Genomic DNA, 26,076 nt, shown 5'->3' with positions numbered 1-26,076 from the left:
CAGAGCTTTAATCCTATCTTGGATCTCCTCTAAGGAAGTCTCAGACTTGAGACTCAGACAGAGCATCAAACCAATAAGCTGCAGCACTAGTGACAGTAGCAATGCACGCAGCTGGCTGCAATAGCAGACCTTGGTGAACATAAATCTTTTTAAGAAGACCCTCCAACTTCTTGTCTTTGGGGCCTTTAAAAGCACAACTATCCTCAATGGGAATAGTAGTTCGCTTGGCTAAGGTGGAAATAGCCCCTTCCAACTTAAGAAACGTTTGCCAAGCTTCCCTGACAGTGTCAGCTATAGGAAACATCTTTTTGAAAATAGGAGAAGGAGAGAAGGGAATACCTGGTCTCTCCCATTCCTTAGAAACAAACAATCTCAGAAGCTCGCTTAGGCACCAGGAAAACATCTGAGTAAGAAGGAACTTCGAAATATCTGTCCAATTTACTAGACTTCGCAGGAGCGACCACTACTGTAGAATCACAGTCGTCTAAAGTAACCAAAACCTCCCTGAGTAACAGGCGGAGGTGTTCTAGTTTAAACCTGAAAGATACAACCTCTGAATCAGTCAAAGGCAATGAACCTGAGTCTGAAATTTTGCCCTCTGATAGAACCTCTATACCCTCCATCTCAGTTCCCTGGGAGGGTACATCCGAGATTGCCACCATGGCATCAGAAACCTCACTGACCACATGGTTGTCTTTCCTCTTACGTTTGCCTTGAAGCATAGGAAAAGACATAAGCGCAGCTATGTCTTTTAAAGTAACTCCAGCAGGAGCTAGAGTAGAAGTACAGGGCACTGCTGGAGTGGGCGTTAAAGTATGGGACGCTTGGGGAGAAAGCTGCGGCATACTCTGATTCTCGTTAGTAGACTCCTGAGAAACATCCGCTTTAGAAAAATCTTGATCATTAAATTTTTTTTTCTCTATAACTTAAAGCCCTCTCAATACATGAGGGACAAAAAGGAATTGGTGGTTCCACATTGGCATCCAAACACATGGAGCACGTAACATTTTCCACGGCTCCAATGTCCATACTGATTACAATAAAATGACAATTTTTTTTTTTTTTTAAATATTTTTTTATTGAGTTTTGAAAACAAAATACAAAGAACATATATCGCCTTTGGACAACAAAAGAAATCAGATTATTATTAAGCAACATATAACAACATTTGTAATATTTAGCATATATAGGCAGATGGAACCTCGGTTTTTTTTTGTGTATTAGCATACGTAACTGACCAAGTGAAGATTCATTCTTAAGCCAAATGGCCAAATATTATAGCAGCTAACTCATGGTCTGATAGATAGCTCCAAATGAGCTACAATTATAGAAGAGGTGAATATACACGTTATAATGGGGGGGGGGGGGGGGCAAATTTCAGCGGGTAAGCACCGCTCTTACAAAGAGGTGGGGGAATCGGGGGTTAGGGGGGACGGAGACATATAGCTAGACTCTTATATTCAGTACTGTAAGGTAGATTGTAGCAAGCTTAACTCTGTAGTATCCTTGAGGACCGCGCAACAAGTCAAGATATACATTATAATTCATATGAGCTTGTAACAGGCCAAAACTGATAGAGTATATAGCAGTAGATAATGTAGAGTATGATGTGTTATACCCCTATGTACTTAAGGTGTTTATATAGCCATATCAAATATAAAATGCAAACAAGTAATTGATAAACATAAACATTAAATGTAGCGCATATTCCCTATGTAGGCAGAGTTAAACATTCAACATACAGATATAAAACATAGTACTAAAAGCATCAACTAAACAACAGCGAGCTTTTGAAGCAGAAGGGGTAAACATCAGAAACCCACTGTACTAGGACGACCTGAAAAAGATATCTAAAAATCTAAATGCTCAGTATTTATCGGTTCCCTAGGCTCACAATCAAAAGGGATTAAGTGCTAATTTTGTAACACTATACTTGAACATTAAAAATATGCGGCTATCTGGTATAGTAATGAACAAAATTATGATGCTATGAGGCCATGGAGTGAAAGGCGGGCTTAAATGTGATGCGCTAAAGGGAGTTGGCATGAAACATCACTATGGTACCTGTGCTCGCATCCACAGTTCTGCTTACACATATCCAAATATCTATATAATTATACATATAGACTTCCTTACATAAAGAGACTATGCATTAGCGTTTGCGGCAAGTGAGGTATATATATAGGCCTCATAGCGCTAAATATTTACATACAGACCAGTGAGCTTATAATTACCCCAACACATAGTGACATTTAACATTTGAGCAGAGAAGCAATATAGTAGTATACATTAATATGTGACCACAGTAAATTAATAAATCATAAACCAGACCGGAGCAGCTAGTAATAGGCATATTGAACAAGGTTAGAACCAGGAGTCTAACATGTAATAAGGACATGAGTAAAAAATAAACACACCAACAGTTTGATGCAAGAAAGTCTTGAAAATATTGCAGTAGCAGACTTCCTACTCAAAAATATTGGAGCATGAAAAAAAAAAGAGTACCACTGCCACATCTTGTTAATAATAGCGCCGCCATGAACAAGATTCAACTAGTGCAGTAGAATTAGACTATAACACAGGATATGTTATTGGGCTTAAATGAGTGTGTTATTAGCTAAACATAAATGAGCAGATATACAAGTCCTAAGGTTTAGCTACTAAAATTATAAGGCAGAGAATATCAAGCCTAGATAAAACTTATTATGATACATGTCACTAACAACATCATATTAGGTATTTTCTGAGTGCAGGGTGAAAAGATAAAGAAAAATAAATACAGTCCTAATATGCAGATATATATGCAGACAATAGAGTCCTAAGCTTTAGCCACATATACCATAGGGAAGAAACAGCAAGTACCGTCTGGACATTACCTAGTTAGAATACATTATGACATGTGACACTATCAGCATAATATTAGGTATAAATAATATGCATAAAATATGAGTTTTCAGCAGACAGTGAGTGGAATGTGCTTGAGACCTGCTATTGGGTGCTAAATAGGGTTTACCATATATGTATAAAAAGAAAAAAAATAGTCTAAAAAATATGGCTGCTTGTGTTTAGACTACAGGACATTGAAATCCGATTTAGGAACTTAGTGCAGCTAACTATAAAATTGTCATATAAATGTCTAGTAGACATAGATACAAGGAAGCCTTATGTAGGAACAGAAATCTATGTCTTCAATAGCGTAGCGTCCACTTCACCCTACCCCGGCCCTTGTATGGCGACTTAGGGGATGATTACACTCACTGATTAGTTTGCTCGTTAGACCCGGCATCTGCACTAACAAGTTAAGGCTGATCATATTAGGGATTGTACGGGAGTCAAACCCTCGAGAAGATAATTTTGAAAGTTTGATGTGAGGGTTAAGTAGTGCCTCAGCTCCGCTGTAAGAGGCTTCATTTTGTTCTGACTTCTGAGGTGTTGTATTTCTGGGGAACGATATGCTGCGCCCGGTTACCGGTTTAGCAGCCTCACCCAGTTTGGCTCCAGTGTCCACAGGAGGGTCTACAAATAAGTCAGTCGCCTCAGGACTAGAGGGACCACATACCGCCATCTCACTACTGCGTGTACTGGCCTTTTCTAGCAGCTGTGTCTGTGTCAGCTTCCTAACTGTTGCGCTCCATAGCTCCGGCCCCATGGGAACCAGGTGAGGCGAACAGGTACAATTATCAAGAGCGGTTGCTGGCTGTTCCGTAATCCCCTGATAGGGGACCTCTATATTCACCGTGTACTCATCTTCAGAATCCTGGTGCAAGGCAACGTTAGACTGCGGCAGGCCTAGTTCCGGCCAGTCTGTCTCCTCTCTCACTGCATTCTGCGACGGATCCACCGCAGCTCTCAATTCAGCAATGAGATCTTGGTGATGTAAATCCAGAGAGCGTAACAAAGTATGTAGTGCCCCAATAATTTGCTGCTCAATTGAACCGCTAAAAGGGCAAGTGCAGAAGGTATATCTCTGTATGCCAAGATGTCGCGCGGGCTTCTTCAAATAAAATGGAGTACGCTTATAATGGTTTCAGGTCTCTCTCAGGCCTCAGTGCTGATATTTTGCCGATAACATATAATCCTAGTCTCTAGCTGCATGAGCTATATTTTGAAACATAATAGGAACCGATTATATAGATTTATAAGTTCGTAGTTCCTCTCAACAGTCCTGTGTGGAAACAGCCATCGATTTTAGTAACGGTTGCTAAAATCATTTTCCTCTTACAAACAGAAATCTTCATCTCTTTTCTGTTTCAGAGTAAATAGTACATACCAGCACTATTTTAAAATAACAAACTCTTGATTGAATAATAAAAACTACAGTTAAACACCAAAAAACTCTAAGCCATCTCCGTGGAGATGTTGCCTGTACAACGGCAAAGAGAATGACTGGGGAAGGCGGAGCCTAGGAGGGATCATGTGACCAGCTTTGCTGGGCTCTTTGCCATTTCCTGTTGGGGAAGAGAATATCCCACAAGTAAGGATGACGCCGTGGACCGGACACACCTATGTTGGAGAAATAGTATTTTATGGATTAAATTTAAGGAGCTCTGTTTTGGCACGTCTTGCTGCTCAGGCAGTTGGCTCCGCACATAAAATGACAATTTAATTAAAAAAAAATAAAAAAACAAAAAGGAAACTTTCTTACTTGTAGTAAGAAAAAACGTCTCCCAAATCAAACTTGTAAGTAACTTCAAATATCTTTATAAAGTAAACGCTACTGTAGCCTTAAATTTTAAAACGTCCACTATTTTACTGCTGATAAGTAAAAAGACGTATTCTCAGGAAAAGGAATAAAGTTCAGACCCCCTTACACCTCAGCAGCTCTGCTGAGGCGCCTACCTGACAACCGGACTCCCTGCTATGTCTGAAGCGATCCGGATACAAAGGGCTGTATAGTGCACTAAACGCTTGCTTAATTTTAGCAAAAACAATGCGGTTCAAGTGCGACGTAGCTCAGCCGTTCCACATACACACGACAAGGCTGAGTGTTGCGCAGTTCAGAGACGCGCGAAAACCAGTAGCCCCGCCCATCGTGGGCGTCACTAAACATATCTCAACCGGCTCCATAGAAAAAATAACTTGTTAGTACAAACAACCACCGAAACAAATATACAGCTTATCTCCCAGCCCCAGTGCTCCTGTACTTGTGCTGTCCTCAATAAAACTCTCTAACATAAAGAGTTACTGTCCCAACATAAAGCGTCCCATGCTTCTGAGCCTTATGTGAATGCCTCATTTAAAGTGCCCACTTTTATCTGTCTTTGTTCTGTTTGTTTCTCTCCAGAATAAAGAAAAAGTCAGCACTTACTTTAATCCAGCAGGTTTAAGAGGTCCTCTCCCTCCCATAGCCCTGTGGAAAATGATAAAACCTGAGTTAACTGTAGTTAGGCCATCAGGATAAGGGCAGCATAAATCTATGGGAGGTGCAGTGAGAATTATGTCCCACAAGTTCCCATTGCTCTAAAGCCACCAAAAGCTCTACTGAAGATACTGATATGGGATATGGCTACACTCTAGAACAAAGCAGCACAATCTTGTACTACTATAAAATAATAAACTCTTGATTGAAGAATCTAAACTAACACCTCACTTTACCTCTTCCTAGCACCAACGTAGGCAAAGAGAATGACTGGAGTGGGAGGGAAGGGAGGAGCTATTTAACAGCTCTGCTGTGGTGCTCTTTGCCTCCTCCTGCTGACCAGGAGGTGAATATCCCATAAATAATGAAGATGATCCGTGGACTCATCGGGTCTTTAAAAAGAAAGAGATTTGACCTCAAAATGTATTTAGCTCACTAGAGTAAGTGTTGTGTAAACAGTTACACTCTTATGTGCCATGCGCCCATGTGTGGAACTGAACAATATTCAAATGATTTTCATGAAAATTTACTTTATTTGAAAAAAATAATAAAAACCCAGCAATAAAGTGTGAATCCCAGGTCTCTGGTGATCTAGATGTGCTGATGTGTGTGCATACCCTAGATCCGTGCAGTAGAAGGGTGTTACTACGTGCGCCCCGCTCTCTGTGCTGGAGGACAGCTGGCCAGCGCTCCTAGCTTCCCTCTCTGGGTCCAGCAGTGTACGTGGCAGCAAATAGAGCTCATTAGAGTGATTAAAGTGACCTCTGACCTTCACCGGACAGTACTCCATTGTTCTGAGCTCCGCAGGGCTGGTGAGAAACAAGAAAGGCTGTGTTATCTCCAGCAGGCTGTGCAGTGACACTACAACATGCTAGTGTGCACCATACACTAAGTGCCCTCAGGACCTGAGCAAACAGGACATGCAGATGACACTGCTTAAATCTATGTGATATTCATACGATACCTGTATAAGTCTGTGTGAGTGCGCTGCGGCCTGCAAGTAGGTGTGTGTGAGTGCGCTGCGGCCTGCAAGTAGGTGTGTGTGAGTGCGCTGCGGCCTGCAAGTAGGTGTGTGTGAGTGCGCTGCGGCCTGCAAGTAGGTGTGTGTGAGTGCGCTGCGGCCTGCAAGTAGGTGTGTGTGAGTGCGCTGCGGCCTGCAAGTAGGCGTGTGTGAGTGCGCTGCGGCCTGCAAGTAGGCGTGTGTGAGTGCGCTGCGGCCTGCAAGTAGGCGTGTGTGAGTGCGCTGCGGCCTGCAAGTAGGCGTGTGTGAGTGCGCTGCGGCCTGCAAGTAGGCGTGTGTGAGTGCGCTGCGGCCTGCAAGTAGGCGTGTGTGAGTGCGCTGCGGCCTGCAAGTAGGCGTGTGTGAGTGTGCTGCGGCCTGCAAGTAGGTGTGTGTGAGTGCGTTGCGGCCTGTAAGTAGGTGTGTGCGAGTGCGTTGCGGCCTGTAAGTAGGTGTGTGTGAGTGCGCTGCGGCCTGTAAGTAGGTGTGTGTGAGTGCGCTGCGGCCTGCAAGTAGGTGTGTGTGAGTGCGCTGCGGCCTGCAAGTAGGTGTGTGTGAGTGCGCTGCGGCCTGCAAGTAGGTGTGTGTGAGTGCGTTGCGGCCTGCAAGTAGGTGTGTGCGAGTGCGTTGTGGCCTGTAAGTAGGTGTGTGCGAGTGCGCTGTGGCCTGTAAGTAGGTGTGTGTGTGTGTGTCAGAGTGCGCTGCAGCCTGTAAGTAGGTGTGTGCGAGTGCGCTGCGGCCTGTAAGTAGGTGTGTGCGAGTGCGCTGTGGCCTGTAAGTAGGTGTGTGCGAGTGCGCTGTGGCCTGTAAGTAGGTGTGTGTGACCAAGGGCTTGTGTCGTATTAGTGTCTAAATACAGGGACACTATTATAGTTGTAAGTGGTGAGGTTTCACCTAATATCAAATGTATTCATCTAGGTGCTATTCCACTCCTAGTGTCAGTTATAACAACTCAGTATAGAGCACCCATATAAACGTTTCGCACACTCATTCTTAATTACTTAGCAATTAAATGAATACACTCATTAGAGTGTCACCACATCTGGGCTTCATACATCATGCATGCACATTTGTTTCCATAGTTTTAAGCACTTAGAGCAACTTTGTTTCACATCTTGTGTAGGCCCTACTTAAAGTGATCAAACTGCCAATGTAACCATGCATTATATTAAGGGGTATCCCACGACTTTCATGTGGTAACAAAGTATCAACATTATGAAGAGACGTATGAGAGAAGGAGATTAGTGCTGATATCTTTCAAGCACCTATCACAGCTATGTTTACAGGCTCCGCCCAACTCTCTATACTCATTCTTAATCTCTTAGCATAAAAATAGATGCCAAAAACATTCATCTTACACCATTCATATCATAGCATTTTTGTACAATGTTTTACAGTCTCAGGCTATTCTGTATATATCGATATAATATCTAGTACGGGCCGATATATTTCAAGCCTAGCTAACAGTTTGCCAATAGACTGGTATACGGAGTTAATCGTAATCAGTGCCGATATTTTTCAGGCACATATTACAACAACGGCTACAAGTCCTGCCCACCTACGCATTTCATCACGGTTACGTGTCTTTGTCAGGGTTACGGGCCGGCCCCGCTACTGGAGGTCTTATTTATATCAATGTATCATTGTTATGGCTGCCACACTGGCCAATGCCGTGCTCAGCTGGGCGGTTATGTAGTTTAACTACGCCTCTAACTCGCCATCACTTCGATTGTAGATGTTATTATACATTTTATTTATACATAGGCAATCTTGTTGCCTCAAATATAACAAAATTATTTTATTGGCGAGTATACATTTATTCAGTAAAAGCAGTAAATACACACACACACTTCGAACGGTATCATGTTATTTACAACATCTGTTTTATTAAAGAAGTCCTCTATTGAACATTAACGGTGTCTTTCATTTACTTTCATAAACCACTGTTTTTACAGCAATGTGATTTCTGTATATCATAACTTCTTGTAATCTGATCGCAATAACCCTAATTCAATGTACATTATATACATCATTTGTTATCATATGAATATTGCTGGTGTTGCTCATATTACACATAAATGCAACTATATTTATTACACATTAGTATTCATATTCTAGGTGATAGTCTTAGTTGGCCTTAGTAATTATGATTTATTCTTTCTACCTCACGTTCAGTAAGATAGATTGTCTTAGTGTGTATCTACAGTAGGATCTCATTAAAGGACACTGTAGATTAATTTGTGAATGTGTAATTATAGGAAGCATGCAAACGATATATCCTCATTTAAACCCTTAGGGCTTTTACTTTGGAGGTCATATAGCCATCTACACTCTCTCTGCCTAGGTCGCCGATTACCACAAAATGAAATTTGTCCTCTCTGTGCACATTGTTCATTTGTTGTGCCACTGGCACTGAATGGTCGCACTTGATATCTCCAATATGTTCTCTTATTGTTTTTCCCACATAGATAAAGGGGCAGCTGCACATCGCCACATATACCACCATCCTTAATCTACACTTCAAAAAATAGGGAATTGGGTATTTATGTTGTGTCTTTGGATGAACAAATACTTTAGTAACATTGTTACAGGCTTGGCATCTCCCACACAATAAAAAGGAATCGTAACACTCATTTCTTCTCTTCTTAAAGTGAAGGTAAACTGATGAATGAAAGCCTGTTTTTTTTAAAATACTATTAAAAACAGGGGCACTTTCCTTCACCAAAGTTTACAAAGCAGCCGATTAAAAACTTATCTTTTTTTCTTTTCACAGCCAGAGCAGCTTCCCCCTCCTGGAAATCCTCTCTTCACACGTCAGCAATGACTAATCCGGCTTCCTCCAATCATGGTTTTCCCCCCAGGGTAGTCATTGCCTAAGGCCATGCTGTGATTGGAGGAAGCCGGATTAGTCATTGCTGATGTGTGAAGAGAGGATTTCCAGGAGAGGGAAGCTGCTCTGGCTGTGCAAAGAAGAGAGCTAAGTTTTTAATCAAAACGGCTGCTTTGTAAACTTTGATGAATGAAAGTGCCCCTGTTTTTAATAGTATTTTTATTATTATTATGCCGCTCATTAGTACACGGGTCTCTTTTAGAAGGACAGACATGGGTCATAAGAAGAAGTTAGTCGCGCATGCTAATAAATCAGGGTGATCGATCAGGTCTCCAGGTAGTGAAAGTCTGGCCTTCAAGACTCAACTTCAGCTCCAGCCGGTCCTTTGGAGAAAAACAAGAAAAAGAGGGAGAAAATGTAAGCGCTTAAAAATAATACTATTTCTGGCTTAAAATAAGTTTTTTCTATCCTCTTTTTTTCTAATTAGCGCAAGTTTTTTTCTACCCTCTTTTTCTAATTAGCGCAAGTTTTTTCTACCCTCTTTTTTTCTAATTAGCGCAAGTTTTTTCTACCCTCTTTTTTCTATTTAGCGCAAGTTTTTTCTACCCTCTATTTTCTAATTAGCGCAAGTTTTTTTCTACCCTCTATTTTCTAATTAGCGCAAGTTTTTTTCTACCCTCTATTTTCTAATTAGCGCAAGTTTTTTTTTCTACCCTCTTTTTTCTAATTAGCGCAAGTTTTTTTTTTCTACCCTCTTTTTTCTAATTAGCTCAAGTTTTTTTTCTACCCTCTTTTTTCTAATTAGCTCAAGTTTTTTTTCTACCCTCTTTTTTCTAATTAGCGCAAGTTTTTCTACCCTCTTTTTTCTAATTAGCGCAAGTTTTTTTTTCTACCCTCTTTTTTTCTAATTAGCGCAAGTTTTTTTTTCTACCCTCTTTTTTCTAATTAGCGCAAGTTTTTTTCTCTACCCTCTTTTCTAATTAGCGCAAGTTTTTTTTTCTACCCTCTTTTTTCTAATTAGCGCAAGTTTTTTCTACCCTCTTTTTTCTAATTAGAAAAACAAGGAAACACCATAGCCAGTCCACAGGAGTCGGCCGTACCTCCATAGGACGCGCCCAGGGGTAGGAATGCAGGCTTCGGTTCATAACTGGAGCATGTGCCAAGGTGGGATTGGGACAGACCTCTTATTGCAAGAAGTGTTCCCCTTCTAGTCGTCAACGTATTTTCTGGTAGCAGACTTAGTGCTGTGCATTGCCAAGTCATTGTCCACGCTTTCTTCTGAGGTATACGCTGAAGACCTACCAAACCTCTCTCTCTGGGGTGTTAAGATCTGTTCTGTGATGGGTAGGGCCTCTAACGACAGAGTTTTCAGATCCATAGCTTAGCGATTGTGCGGCACCATCTTGTGTATGCAAATCTCTTATAGTGGCTCGAAGGTCTTGAAATCTTTCTTCAGCATTACATTTTAACTCCTCTAATAGAGCGAGTATGCTTATATGCGACTCTTCCATCACAGAACGGTAGTTAGGCTGCTTCACCCGGCTAGTTGTCAAATCGGGAGTGTGGGAGTTAGAAGGGTGACTTAGGCTGTTATCTCAGCTAGTTTGGGTCCTCTGGTAATATGATCACAGCAATAGTGGTATCATCTGACTCCAAAACTTCTCCTAAGTTAACCTTTGGAACTATGTGGAAGGATGCCACCTTGGAAGCAAGATAGTTAGTAGATTGTTTAGATTAGCGTAGGAGCTACTGAATTCAGCGTCTTATCTTGGCTACAGCTTGGACACGCCCCCCCCGAGACGATCAGCTCTGACGATCACCTAATTGGACCTTACGTGAACAGTGTGTGCACACCTTCAGCTATCAGCTCCCAGCAAGGCGTACTATACCGGTCAAACGTCGGAGCTGCAACTTAACTTATTCCATCTGAAAAGAAGAAAACTTTCAACAAACCCTCAGCAAAGTAAGCAGGACGGAACCTTAGGATCATCAGGTCCTGAAAGGTTAGCCGTTGTGGAGCTTACTTCAAGGAAAAGGAAAGATCTGCTTGTATTTTCGATCTACACCTAAAAGGTGAGCTGTATCAAGGATTACACAGCGCAGAAAACTACAGCCTAAAAACGGCTATCAAGGTACATTATTTGTCATTTCACTGCAAGGAGTCAAAATATAATAAAACACCTAAATGATATATATAAAAAATCCAAAGGACATTCGTTTATATTAGATCTGTTTTTTCTTTTTTTTATTGAGAGAACAAAGCACTTAACAGAGTATAAATGTAATCCATGCAGGGATAAAGACATGTCTATACTGTAACAAATGCTATACGTTTCAATACAATAGGTAATATAGATTGTTAAAAGAGAGATAATAAAGTAAAAGGTACAGGTCACAGTGTATACAGCAATATGTTTTATACAAAATACTAGAAATGATCCATAGACACGTGATGACCATTATAACATCTGATCAGATATATCTCCAGATGTGCTCTGGGGTTCTCATTTTACTTTTAATATCTCATAGTAATATACCTCTCGTAGATTGTTAGTAATATGGAGGGGGTGAGAGGGGAAGACAGGGAAGATGATGGAAAAGACGATGAAGGGAAGGAGATTAAAGTATCATGCAGAATCATATCGTGGGAATTTCTCTAGCCATGGAGACCAGATATCTAAAACTGAATAAGTATAAGCTTCCATTTTCTGAAGAAAGTGATCAGTGGCTAAGATTTGAGGGATGGTGGGGGGGATTGCTGCTTCCAGGCTTTCGCAATTTCAAGCTTAATGGACATAAGTATGTAAATAGTAAGGGACTTTTGAGCCTGGGACATTGTCGGGAAGTCTATATGTAGAAGGCAAGTTTGCGGGCGGAGTGTAGTGGGGATGTGCAAAGAGCTGAGTATGTGGAACATCTGTGTCCAAACTGGCGAAATTTTTGGGCAATACCACCAGATGTGGCTCTGTGTGCCTAGTTGGTTACATCCTCTCCAGCAGGTAGGGGGGTGATTGGGATAAATATTGTGTAAAGTTATAGGGACTAAATGCCATCTAACTGATCTTGTAGTGTAACTCCCACAAGGTTGCACAGTGTAAGAGTTTCCTAGTAAAAAGAATCTCTCTATGCCAGGTATCAGTGTCGGCAGTAAAATTTAGTTCTCTCTCCCAAGCAAGGTGTTGTGAAATCTTATGGTGGGAGTACGGCTCAAGAAGGAGACCATAATGAAATGAGAGAGATCCCCTCGGCAAATGGGCTTGTGTCTAGCTTTGTTCCCATATGGTTGGCTCTCTAAGAACCTCTCTAGGAAACCCCCATGCTCTAAGAAGAGAGCACAGACGGAAAGCTTCAAATCTGAGGTTGAGCGGTATCTGTAAGTCGTCGCATACCCTGCTATGGGACAATGTGTTTGAGTGGTCATAGAGTTCCGATATGGAGATGGCAGTAAAGTTTTGCCAGGATAAGATATGAGAGTCAGGGAGGCAGAATAGGGAGCTGGCAATCGACTGCCGTGGGGACAGATGCGGAGCAATAGTGGGGAGGTGTCTGATCTGGCTCCAGAACTGTAGAGCCTCTAGCATTACGGGGTGAGTAATTTTGAGGTATCCCCAACAGTGTGAAGGGATCCAAGGTAAATCACATAACTATAACCCTCGCGGGAGAAATGACTGTTCTATTTCTTTCCAAGAGGAGGCACTCATTGTGTCGCTCCAATTCATTAGGTGTGTCAACCGTGCAGATTGATAATAGAGAATAATGTTTGGTAGACTAAGTCCACCATTTGCGGTATCTCTTTGTAAGGTCTGTGTGGAAGTCCTAGGTTTTTTACCCTTCCAAACATATTTGGTAATGAGGATTTGTAATCTATTTAGAATGGGTCTAGGGATATTAATCGGGAGGGAACGGAAGAGAATTTTGTGGACGAAAGACATCTTAATAGCAGCTATCCTTCCAGTCCATGAGATTTCACGGAATTCCCACGAATCTAGAAGTTTCTGCCATTCCGGGAGCCTATCAGAAAAGTTTTTAGCAATAACAGTGGCCGTGATTCAAGTTCAATCCAATTGGCTGATTGGATCAGCCAATCAGATTGAGCTCGCATTCTATTGGCTGATCGGAACAGCCAATAGAATGCAAGCTCAATCTGACTGGCTGATTGGATCAGCCAATCAGATTGAACTTTAATCTGATTGGCTGATTCCATCAGCCAATCAGAATTTTCCTACCTTAATTCCGATTGGCTGATAGAATCCTATCAGCCAATCGGAATTCGAGGGACACCATCTTGGATGACGTCCCTTAAAGGAACCGTCATTTGTTGGGAAGTCGTCGGCTAGGATGGATGTTCCGCGTCGGCGGGATGAAGATGGAGCCGGAAGAAAGAAGATTGAAGATGCCGCTTGATAGAAGACTTCAGCCGGATGATGGACCTCTTCAGCCCCCGCTTGGATGAAGATTTCAGCCCCGGATAGGAGGAAGACTTCGGACCCTCTTCTGGACGGATCGGTGATACCCGGCGTGGTGAAGACAAGGTAGGAAGGTCTTCAGGGGCTTAGTGCTAGGTTTATTTAAGGGGGGTTTGGGTTAGATTAGGGGTATGTGGGTGGTGGGTTATAATATTGGGGGGGGTATTGTATGTTTTTTTTTTTTACAGGCAAAAGAGCAGAATTCTTTGGGGCATGCCCCGCAAAAAGCCCTTTTAAGGGCTGGTAAGGTAAAAGAGCTTTTCAATTTTTATTTTAGAATAGGGTAGGGCATTTTTTTATTTTGGGGGGCTTTGTTATTTTATTAGTGGGCTTAGAGTAGGAGTAATTAGCTTAAAATTGTTGTAATATTTTTATAATGTTTGTAAATTATTTTTTTATTTTTTGTACTTTAGTTAGTGTATTTATTTGTAGGTATTTGTATTTAATTAATTTATTGATAGTGTAGTGTTAGGTTTAATTGTAGATAATTGTAGGTATTTTATTTAATTAATTTATTGATAGTGTAGTGTTAGGTTTAATTGTAACTTAGGTTAGGATTTATTTTACAGGTACTTTTGTAATTATTTTAACTAGGTAGCTATTAAATAGTTATTAACTATTTAATAGCTATTGTACCTGGTTAAAATAAATACAATGTTGCCTGTAAAATAAATATAAATCCTAAAATAGCTACAATATAATTATAATTTATATTGTAGCTATATAAGGGTTTATTATACAGTTAAGTATTTAGCTTTAAATAGGAATAATTTATTTAATAAGATTTATTTTATTTAGTTAGATTAAAATTATATTTAATTTAGGGGGCTGTTAGTGTTAGACTTAGCTTTAGGGGTCAATACATTTATTAGAGTAGCGGCGAGGTCCGGTCGGCAGATTAGGGGTTAATAATTGTAGGTAAGGTAGCAGCGACGTTGGGGGGGGGCAGATTAGGGGTTAATAAATATTATGTAGGGGTCGGCGGTGTTAGGGGCAGCAGATTAGGGGTACATAGGGATAATGTAGGTTGCGGCGGTGTGCGGTCGGCAGATTAGGGGTTAAAAAAAATTATTAGAGTGGCAGCGATGTGTGGGGGCCTCGGTTTAGGGGTACATAGGTAGTTTATGGGTGTTAGTGTACTTTAGAGCACAGTAGTTAAGAGCTTTATAAACCGGCGTTAGCCCATAAAGCTCTTAACTCCTGGCTTTTCTCTGTAGCTGGAGTTTTGTCGTTAGATTTCTAACGCTCACTTTAGCCAAGACTCTAAATACCGGCGTTAGAAAGATCCCATTGAAAAGATAGGCTACGCAATTGGCGTAGGGGGATCTGCGGTATGGAAAAGTCGAGGCTGGAAAGTGAGCGTTAGACCCTTTCCTGACTGACTCTAAATACCAGCGGGCGGCCAAAACCAGCGTTAGGACCCCCTAACACAGGTTTTGACGGCTAACGCAGAACTCTAAATCTAGGCGTTAATTTGTCTTGTATTAGGAGCATAAGCATTAACAAGAGTGACTAATTTATCGTTCAATTTGCAGACCAAGATTATAAATCTGGCTTGAGGGTCCCGTTCTATATATATGGGTTCATATGTGAGAAGGGAGTTAATTAGGATCGCCACCCCTCTAGATTTAGATGTATAAGGGGCAGCAATGACAACGGGAAATTTCTTATAAAATCTAGGGAAATCAGTGTTTGTTAGCCAGTGTGTCTCTTGGATATAGACCACATCCACTCTGGAGTGCTGGAGCATATTCAACAAGAGGCTGCGCTTAGTGGGGGAGTTGAGTCCCTGAGAGTTAAGTGTTAGAATACGTTTTTGCGCCATGGGTAGGGGAGTGAGAGGGAGTAGGAAAGAGAAAAAAAAAAAAGGGAGGGAGGATTAAATATAAGTCAATCTACCAGATCAAAAAGTACTTTTAAGCAAATGAGAATGTTAGGTATTGAAAGAGTTGGGATGAGGGGATTCAGCGGGCAAGAGCCGCTCGAAAGTAGTTGGGGAAGTGGGGGGATTTGCAAATGAAATGTAGATATAGTGCTCTTGGGGGTGCACTAAATATTAAGTGTTTGTGGTGGACCAAGTGTTACATAAAACTCCTTTAAGCTAAAATTAAAGGACCTATATAATAGATTTATATAGATGAATGTTTTAGTGAGAGGGGGGTGCCGGGATAATGGGGGAGGTAGGGGGTCTCCACCTGAGGTGAAAAGAAGCAAGGGACCTAAATGAAATAGGAAGGGGATGAAATAGGGTGAAAAAAAACCTGTCCATGAGATAATGCATATTGACTTGAGTGGGGAGCAAACAACCATGTCTCAGATAACAAATTATTTCTTAACATCGAACAACAAGTAAACATACAAAAAATTTCAAACCCATGTATAAAACAATTGATATAATGTGTGGATATATGAACACCTCATAAGAGAGATGTAGAGATGAAGGTCTAGGGTAGAGGAAAGGAGAACTCCCAAGGATCTGTATAGGAATCTACTAATCTATGGGTGAGGGAGGTTATATTGTGTCCATCCTTGAAGTGGGTGGGCTCTATAGAGCGGTCTTGAGGCAGTAGAATGGAGTGTAAAGGTTATCTGATAATCAGACTCCCGCTTCCTCATGAAGGAAGTTCTCTGTTAAAGTGACCTAACGTAATATAGAGGGTACTTTGCATGAGCAGAGTATTGAGGCAGGGTCTGGATGTGGAGTGTATCTACGGGTGGGTACTTTTATTATCTGTCTATGGTATTTGAACCTCCATCCAGTGAGTAAAGTATGGGATAGGAAGAGGGACATTTAAGTGTGTGAGTGAAGTGAAACCTAAACAGCTGTCTTAGGTTAAAATGTCAATGTCAATGATAGCTCTATCTATGTGATAGGCAAGAAGTGAGATGATGGATATCAGTCTGAGGAGTTGATGAGTGTGGGTGGAGGCGAGACTTACACCAAATAATAAAAAATTAAAAAAAAAAAAAACATTTTAAGTTATATATGCATTCTGTAAGGAAAGAACAGAAAATAGTACACAAATAGGATTTAAACATGAACTAAAACCAAATAACTGTTTAAACCATCAGCTGTATTATAAACCATACGTTACCAGATAACCATAGTTCTTTCAAGTTAGTTCAGATGAGGTGAACTCACAGGTATACCCCCTTCAATAAAGGGAAGTAAAATAATGTCAAGAAGGAATGGTGGGACAGGAAAAGAATGAAGTGTCCAAAAGACCCATTATGCGGTGTTGAGACTGTGGCATCAGGAATCAAGTGTCCTCCATAGACAGAGGGATATCCTTCCTCTTGGTTTGATAACTGAAGGTTTGCGGTAGAGGACGCCAAGCTGGAGCAGAAGCACTAAGTGTCCCTGGGTTATTAGATGAATCTTTCAGTTGGTTTGAAGAATGAAGCAGTTTTAAGGACTGTAAGAGCCTGAACCCTTGATCCGGAGTGGAGATGGAATAAGAGCGGTCCTCCACTTGAAAATAGAGCTTGACAGGGAACCACCATCGATATCTTATATTGTTCTGGCGAAGGCATTGGATGACCTGTTGGAAGGAGCATCTCCTAGACAAGGTGTGTGTTGAAAGGTCCGGAAAAATCTGGATAGATTGAAAAGGATCTTTTAGATTTTTATTCTGGAATGATGCTCTGAGAATCCTCTCTTTAAAAGAGTAAGATCTGGGGGTTTTAAAGAATCTACAAGACTGGTGTAACACCCTTATGAACAGTGTATAACGAATCTGCAAAAACAGTGCATCTTCTTATTGAATTCTGTATTACCTGGATAACGAATCTGCTTGTTTTCCATACATTGACAAAGTGGTGGATAGCGTTACCGCAGAGAAACACATCATATATAATAGCTGTATTATATGCTAAATGGACTTCGAATACATGCTTGCTGAGATATTCATCAATTTCCGACATATTAATTGTGTATATTAACTGTGTTTTTTTAAATAATGTTTTTTTACGGTTAATTTAATACTTATTAAGTACTTATATTAATGCTAGAATACTGACACCGGCGTCCTTCTAAAAATTATATTATATATATATATATATATATATATATATATATATATATATATATATATATATATATATATATATATATATATATATATATATATATATATATATATATATATTCTTTTTGAGAAGAAGGATTAGGACACAAGGAAGGAACAACAATCTCCTGATTAATGTTCCTGTCTGAAACAAACTTAGGAAGAAATCCTAGTTTAGTCCGCAAAACTACCTTATCTGAATGGAAAAAGGAAATTTATGCTTACCTGATAAATTTATTTCTTTTACGATATGACGAGTCCACGGATTTCATCCTTACTTGTGGGATATCGCCTCCAGGTCAGCAGGAGGAGGCAAAGAGCTCCACAGCAGAGCTGCAAAAATAGCTCCTCCCTTCCCTCCCAACTCAGTCATTCGACCGAAGTTAGGAAGAGAAAGGATAAGCCAAGGAGCAGAGGTGACTGAAGTTTAACAAAAATAAAGACCTGTCTTAGAAAATGACAGGGTGGGCCGTGGACTCGTCATATCGTAAAAGATATAAATTTATCAGGTAAGCATAAATTTCCATTTCTTTTACAAGATATAACGAGTCCACGGATTTCATCCTTACTTGTGGGATACAATACCAAAGCTATAGGACACAGATGAAAGGGAGGGACAAACAGGAACCTAAACGGAAGGCACCACTGCTTAAAGAACCTTTCTCCCAAAAACAGCCTCGGACAAGGCAAAAGTATCAAATTTGTAACATTTGGAAAAAGTGTGAAGAGACGACCAAGTTGCAGCCTTGCAAATATGTTCAACAGAAGCATCATGTTTAAATGCCTAAGAGGAGGCCACAGCCCTAATGGAATGAGCGGTAATTCGTTCTGGAGGCTGCTGTCCAGCAGTCTCATATGCAACATGGATGATACCCTTCAGCCAAAAAGAAAGAGAGGTAGCCGTAGCTTTCTGACCCCAACACTTCCCAGAAAAAAAAACAACAAAACTGGGAAGAAGATTGACGAAACTCCTTAGTTGCCTGTAAGTAAAACGTCAAGGCACGGATCACGTCCAAATTATGTAACAGTCGCTCCTTCTTAGAAGAAGGATTAGGACACAAGGAAGGAACAACAATTTCCTGATTAATATTGTTATGTGAAACAACCTTAGTAAGAAAACCAGGTTTGATACGCAACACTACCTTATCTGTATGGAAAATAAGATAAGGAGAATCGCATTGTAAAGCTGAAAACTCTGCGAACAGAAGAAACAGCAACCAACTATAAAACTTTCCAAGATAATAACTTAATATTCATGGAATGCATAGGTTCAAACGGAACCCCTTGAAGAACAATAAAAACTAAATTCAAACTCCAAGGAGGAGTAATTGGTCTAAACACAGGCCTGATCCTAGTCAGAGCCTGACAAAAAGACTGAACATCTGGAACATCTGCCAGACGCTTAATAGACAAAGCAGAAATCTGTCCCTTTAAGGAACTTGCTGACAACCCTTTCTCCAATCCATCTTGGAGAAAGACAAAATTCTGGGAATCCTGACCCTACTCCATGAGTAGCCCTTGGATTCGCACCAATAAAGATATATACGCCAAATCTTATGGTAAATCTTTCCAGTAACAGGCTTACGAGCCTGAATCAAGGTATCAATGACCGAATCAGAAAAATCAAGCGTTCAATCTCCAAGCAGTTAGCTGCAGAGAAACTAGATTCGGATGATGGAAGGGTCCCTGAATGAGGACTTTCCTCAATGGAAGCTTCCAAGGTGGCTGAGATGGCATGTCCACCAGATCGCCATACCAAGTCCTGCGCGGCCACGCAGGAGCGAGAGGATCACCGAAGCCCTCTCCTGTTTGACTTGAACCCGAGGAAGGAGAGCAAATGGAGAGAACACATAAGCTAAGCTGAACGACCAAGGCAATGCCAAAGCAACTATCAGCTCGGTCTGGGGATCCTTGGACCTGGACCCGTATCTTGGAAGCTTGGCATTCGGATGAGATGCCATAAGATCCAACTCCGGCCTGCCCCATCTGAGAATCAGGTTGACAAATACCTCTGGATGGAGTTGTCATTCCCCCAGATGAAAGTCTGTCTGCTCAGAAAATCCGCTCCCAGTTTTCCACACCTGGGATGTGGATTACCGACAGATAACAAGAGTGAGCCTCCGCCCACTGAATTATCCTGGCTACTTCTGTCATCGCTAGGGAACGCCTTGTTCCCTGATGATTAACATAAGCTACAGTCATGATATTGTCTGACTGGAAACTGATGAACTCGGCTGAAGCCAACTGAGACCAAGCCTGAAGCGCACTGAATATTGTTCTCAACTCCAGGATGTTGATGGGAAGCAAAGACTCCGATCGAGTCTACACACCCTGAGCCATCAGGGAGTTCCAGACTGCTCCCCATCCTATTAAGCTGGCATCCGTTGTCACCATCACCCATGAGGGACTGTGGAAGCAGGTCCCCTGGGACAGATGATCCGGCAACAACCACCATAAAAGAGAGAGTCCCTTGACTCCTGATCTAGAACTATTGGAGGAGACAGAGTTGTATAAAACTCCATTCCACTGTTGAAGCACATAAGGTTGCTCGGTTTCATCTCCTTCCTCTGCAACTGTAATGATACACTGAGCCACTGACGGCTGAGGAAGGGACTGAAGTGCTCGGTATGTGTACAGAATCTTTAATCTTCTGACCTCCGGCAAAAAGATTTTCATGGATATAGAGCTGATTGTAGTTCCCAAGAAGGGAACCCTGATCTGTGGAACTAGCAAACTCGAGTCCAGATTTACCGTCCACCCATGAATCCTCAGGAAGGACAAAACAATGTTGTTATGAGACTAGCCAGTTGATAAGATGACGCCTGGATCAGAATATCGACCAGATAAGACGCCACTGCACATGCCGCGGTTCCAGAACCGCCAGCAGAGACCCCAGAACAGTTGTGAAAGTCTGGGTGCCGTGGCTAGACTGAAAGTTAGAGCCACGAACTGAAAATGTTTGGCCAGAAAGGCAAACCTCAGAAACTGGTAACGATCTCTGTGGATATGAAGATATGTATCCCATAATCCACTAATATTAGAACTGGAACAATCATCCCCCAGGACCGAGAGGCGACCTACAAAGCGGAAGGATGGATCTCCCTGTATCTGATCCTTAGACCTGTAGAAAGCAGAAACTGCCTCCTAGAGAAAAACATCCGAACTCGAAACTCAAGTGAGAACGGAAAGCCCAGCCATGGGACACATATCCATAAAGCTAAGGTTCTATCAAAATATTCCAAGAGCTGGAACAGGGCCATCAACGCTCCCAGTGTAATACTGGCAGGGAGAAGGGAAATAAATGAACCACCCAATATGCCGCCACACCAGTGACGGCAGCAGAGGACACAGATGGTTTCCATTGGAAACTCTGGAGAGTGTCCCATAACCAAAAATGAGCCCATTAGGACTATCCTCTAGGGGTAGCTAAGTCCACGTAGTGATTTACGAAATCACTCCTATCCATCTAAAACGGAATTTCTCAGCAACAAGGAGAAACAGTTAGGACAATAATTCCTCCAGCAATGCTAAACCCAATGTAAAAACATAGAATGCCTCCTAACCCTGAGTGGAGAGCGAATTGACAGGCAGGGGTACTGCATGCGGGCCATTAAATTGAAATAAAGGCCCTGAGAAATAAGAGGCAGTTTGATAATAGACTCCCCAACAGCAATCGCTGAAGAGGGGATAGCTATTCTTTTAATACTGAAAATGTACTCTAGGCTAGAGTGTGTTTGTTGGTTCATCCCTTAGGTCTGAGGATGAGACAAAAAAAAAAACAGCTGAAAATCATGAAACACAATGCTCACAGAACAAGACTTAACTGTCTCTTTAATTCTTAAAGAAACATAGGCTTTTGAAAGTTTGTACCATCCAACGTCATAAAGGATGTTTGAAAAAACCCCAGAAAACAGCTGCAATTCCTTTAATGAAGACATACAGGAAAAATGTTACTGTCTTTTTAAATTTAAAAGAATGGTTTAGTTCTGTCGTGCAGAAACAAGCCAAAAACGACAGAAATACTGCTGCAAACAGACCTCGTAATGAAAATCAAGGTTTTAGCTAAGAACCGCAGAGCACTGCCTGTGGGTCATAAATTAGTTTGGACACCACCTGTAGGCTATTGCGATACAGAGAGACCGGTGACACCATACTCCGCACAGTCATCGTTTTAGACACAATAAAATTTAACTAGGAAATTATGTTACTGTCTCTTTAAAATGAAAAAACGAACAACATTATACCTCTAATAGATGCAAAAATCAGCAGCTATAATTAAACACATAACCCTTGTGATGGGGGACAGAGTACCTCCGGACCCCCCATCTGGTGGATAAATGAATGTAACTGTCTTTTTTCCAGGGACACAACCCAGTCACCCATAACATCCGTATGTCACTAAAAAACGGAAAACCCTCCTGGCTGCCATAATAATTTAAGCTCTTGAAGGCAGTCCTGAAGGAAGCAGCTGAGTCGTCTAAGACTACTGAAAAACTGCCCAATAACTACACCACCCTCGATCACATAGAGATAAAGTTATCTCCAAATAATAAGGGAAGTCTATAAAATCTAATTCCCCACTTATCAGATAGGTAAGCCTACAGTCTGATCCGAGTTAATTTTATGTTCCAGAATAAGAAGACTGCACTTACCTCCATGCTGAGTAACAGCATGAAACGTCTCACAGGAACAAGAGGTCTTCTCCCTCTAGCAGATCTGTGGACACAGAGGGGCCTTAGTTACTATCTGCTAAGACCATCAATCCAGAAGGGCAGCACTAATATGGGAGGCACAGTGAGGGTAAAACCCCACCAGTTCCCACTGCCTTAAAGCCACCTGTAGCTCTACTCTAGAGGCTGACAAGGAATACGGTTACACCCTATAGTAAAATAGCACACTTTGGCACCATTTTAAAAATAATAAACTCTTGATTGAAGAATCTAAACTAACAACTCACTTTACCTCTCCCTATCACTAATACAGGCAAAGAGAATGACTGAGTTGGGAGGGAAGGGAGGAGCTATTTATGCAGCTCTGCTGTGGATCTCTTTGCCTCCTCCTGCTGACCAAGAGGCGATATCCCACAAGGATGAAATCCGTGGACTCCTCATATTTTGTAAAATAAATAATGTAAGGCTAAGTGTATTGCAACGCCGAGAGCTCAGACACTCTACGAGCTGAAGAAATAGCAACAAGAAATAAAACTTTCCAAGATAACAACTTAATATCTAAGGAATGCATAGGCGCAAACGGAGCCCCTTGAAGAACTTTGAGAACTAAATTCAGACTCCATGGAGGAGTAACTGGTTTGAATACAGGCCTGATCCTAACCAAGGCCTGACAAAATGATTGTACATCTGGGACATCAGCCAGACATTTGTGTAACAAAATAGATAAGGCAAAGATTTGACCCTTTAGGGAACTTGTCGACAAACCCTTCTCCAAACCTTCTTGGAGAAAAAACAAAATTCTTGGAATCCTAACTCTACTCCATGAGTAGCCCTTGGATTAAAGATATTTACGCCATATCTTATGATAAATCTTTCTAGTTACAGGCTTACGAGCCTGAATCATGGTCTCTATGACCGAATCAGAAAACCCCTGCTTGGATAGGATTAAACGTTCAATCTCTAAGCAGTCAGCTTCAGAGAAACTAGATTTGGATGAAGGAAGGGCCCTTGAAGTAGAAGATCCTTCCTCAACGGAAGTCTCCAAGGTGGAAGAGATGAAATGTGCACCAGGTCTGCATACCAAATTCTGCAAGGCCACGCCGGTGCAATGAGGATCACTGACACCCTCTCCTGTTTAATTCGAGCAAGGACACGAGATAGAAGAGCGAACGGAGGAAATAGGTATGCGAGACTGAAATTCCAAGGTACCGCCAGAGCGTATATCAGTACCGCCTGAGGGTCCCTTGACCTCGACCCGTACCTCGGAAGCTTGGCATTCTGCCGAGATGCCATGATATCCAATTCTGGCTGTCCCCATTTGAGAATCAGGGTGGAAAACACTTCCGGATGGAGTTCCCACTCCCCCGGGTGAAAAAATCTGTCTGCTCAGGAAGTCCGCCTCCCAGTTGTCCACTCCTGGGATGTGGATCGCCGACAGACAGCAGTTATGGGTCTCCGCCCACTGAATTATATTGGCTACCTCTGTCATGGCCAAGGAACTCCGAGTTCCTCCCTGATGGTTGATGTAAGCCACTGAAGTTATGTTGTCCGACTGGAACCTGATGAACCGGGCCAAGGCTAACTGAGGCCAGGCCAGAAGAGCATTGAAGATTGCTCTCAGCTCCAGAATGTTAATGGGTAGAACAGACTCTGACCGAGCCCATGTCCCCTGAGTCTTTAGAGAGCCCCAGACTGCTCCCTATCCCAGAAGGCTGGCGTCCGTTGTCACAATCACCTAGGTGGGTCTGCGGAAGCAAGTTCCCTGGTATAGATGGTCCTGAGACAACCACCAAAGAAGAGAATCCCTTGTCTCCTGTTCCAGATGTAATCGTGGAGACAGATCAGCATAATCTCTGTTCCACTGTCTGAGCATACATAACTGCAGAGGTCTGAGGTGGAAACAGGCAAACGGGATGATGTCCATAGCCGCTACCATCAAACCGATTACTTCCATACATTAAGCCACTGACGGCCGAGGAGAGGACTGAAGCACTAGACAAGAATCGAAAATCTTTGATTTCCTGACTTCTGTCAGAAATATCTTCATTGATAAGGAATCTATTATGGTTCCCAAGTAAACTACCCTTGTATTTGGAACCAAGAAACTCTTTTCCAAGTTCACCTTCCATACATGAGATCGCAGGAAGGATAACAACATTTCCGTGTGGGATTTTGCATGTTGAAAGGATGGTCCCTGAACCAGAATGTCGTCCAGATAAGGCGTCACTGCAATGCCACGCAACTGGAGCACCACCAACAGTGATCCCAGAACCTTTGAAAAAATTCTGGGAGCTGTGGCGAGGCCGAATGGAAAAGCAACAAACTGGAAGTGTTTGTCTAGAAAAGCAAACCTCAGAAACTTGTGATGGTCCTTGTGGATGGGAACATGCAGGTATGCGTCTTTAAATCTACATATAGCAGACAGCCAAACCAGTACTGAAAAATATCATCAGAGGTTATGGTAAAGGAGTACAGGTGGCCCTCTGTTTACAACGGTTCAATTTGCACCGTTTCAGAATAACAACCTTTTTTTTTCCAGTCATGTGACTGATATTGAAAAGCATTGAGAAGCAGTGCATTGATTAAAATAGCCAGTAGGTGGAGCTGTCTGCTTGTGTTGCAGCAAAGATATGCAACACAAGCAAGCTGAAATTAATCAGTGTAACCAGACCTGAGCTATCGAGTAGCTTTCAAAGGAACAAGATCTTCCTGCCTATAAATCTGTCCATACTGGAATGCATAGAATAGCTGCAGACCTGATATTATCTAAGATCCTAACAATGGAGAGCACTAAAGTAAAGTCTGTGTTGTGTGATTATTTTATTAGGTTTATAATGCTGTTAGCAAATGTTTTTGTTCATTAATCTTAGTTTAATTATATATTCTTTGTTGTGTGGTTATTTTATTAGGTTTATAATGCTGTTTAGCATTTAAAGTCTTCATTTCAGAGCTTTAAAAGTAATGTGTTATGTGTTACTTATGACAATTTTGAGAGGGGCCTGGAACCTAACTCACTCACTTCCCATTGATTTACATTAGAAACTGGGTTTCAATTTACAAGGGTTTCTCTATTTACAACCATTCCTTCTGGAACCTAACCCCGGCGTAAACTGAGGGCTACCTGTATAATGTTGATCTGTAAAGGAAGGCAGGGGATGAATATCTGCGAACGATAGCAGAGAGCCTTAGAATAGATTTCCCATAGGTGAAACCATGAAATCAACAGGCAATACTCTCTTCACATCCCTCTGACAAACACTGTACTCTGAGAGGAATTGGGCTTCAGAATGCGCCTAGCATAGAAGAAAACAGAATTTATGTTTACCTGATAAATTTCTTTCTCCTACGGTGTATTCGGTCCACGGCTTCATCCTTACTTGTGGGATATTCTCTTCCACTACAGGAAGTGGCTAAGAGAGCACACAGCAGAGCTGTCCATATAGCTCCCCTCAGGCTCCGCCCCCCCCAGTCATTCGACCGACGGTTAGGAGAAAAAGGAGAACCATAAGGTGCAGTGGTGACTGTAGTTTACAAAAAATAAATTTAAACCTGACCAAAATGCCAGGGCGGGCCGTGGACCGGATACACCGTAGGAGAAAGAAATTTATCAGGTAAACATAAATTCTGTTTTCTCCTACATTGGTGTATCCGGTCCACGGCTTCATCCTTACTTGTGGGAACCAA

The 26,076-nt window shown here is 41.8% G+C and overlaps 1 protein-coding gene across 2 annotated transcripts in view; it reads right to left on the bottom strand.

Annotated features, from left to right (window-relative positions):
* LOC128643001 (surfeit locus protein 1) overlaps positions 1-26,076 on the bottom strand; it is a 182,515-nt gene that overhangs the window by 100,810 nt on the left and 55,629 nt on the right. For both annotated transcript variants that reach the window (XM_053695921.1, XM_053695920.1), the window contains exon 5: positions 5,977-6,168. In XM_053695921.1, the coding sequence (XP_053551896.1) occupies positions 5,977-6,168 (192 nt within the window). The remainder of the gene's footprint in view (positions 1-5,976; positions 6,169-26,076) is intronic.

This window comes from Bombina bombina, chromosome 12 (assembly GCF_027579735.1).
Source record: "Bombina bombina isolate aBomBom1 chromosome 12, aBomBom1.pri, whole genome shotgun sequence".
NCBI classification, from domain to species: Eukaryota; Metazoa; Chordata; class Amphibia; order Anura; family Bombinatoridae; genus Bombina; species Bombina bombina.
This window is presented reverse-complemented; position numbering and strand designations above follow the sequence as displayed.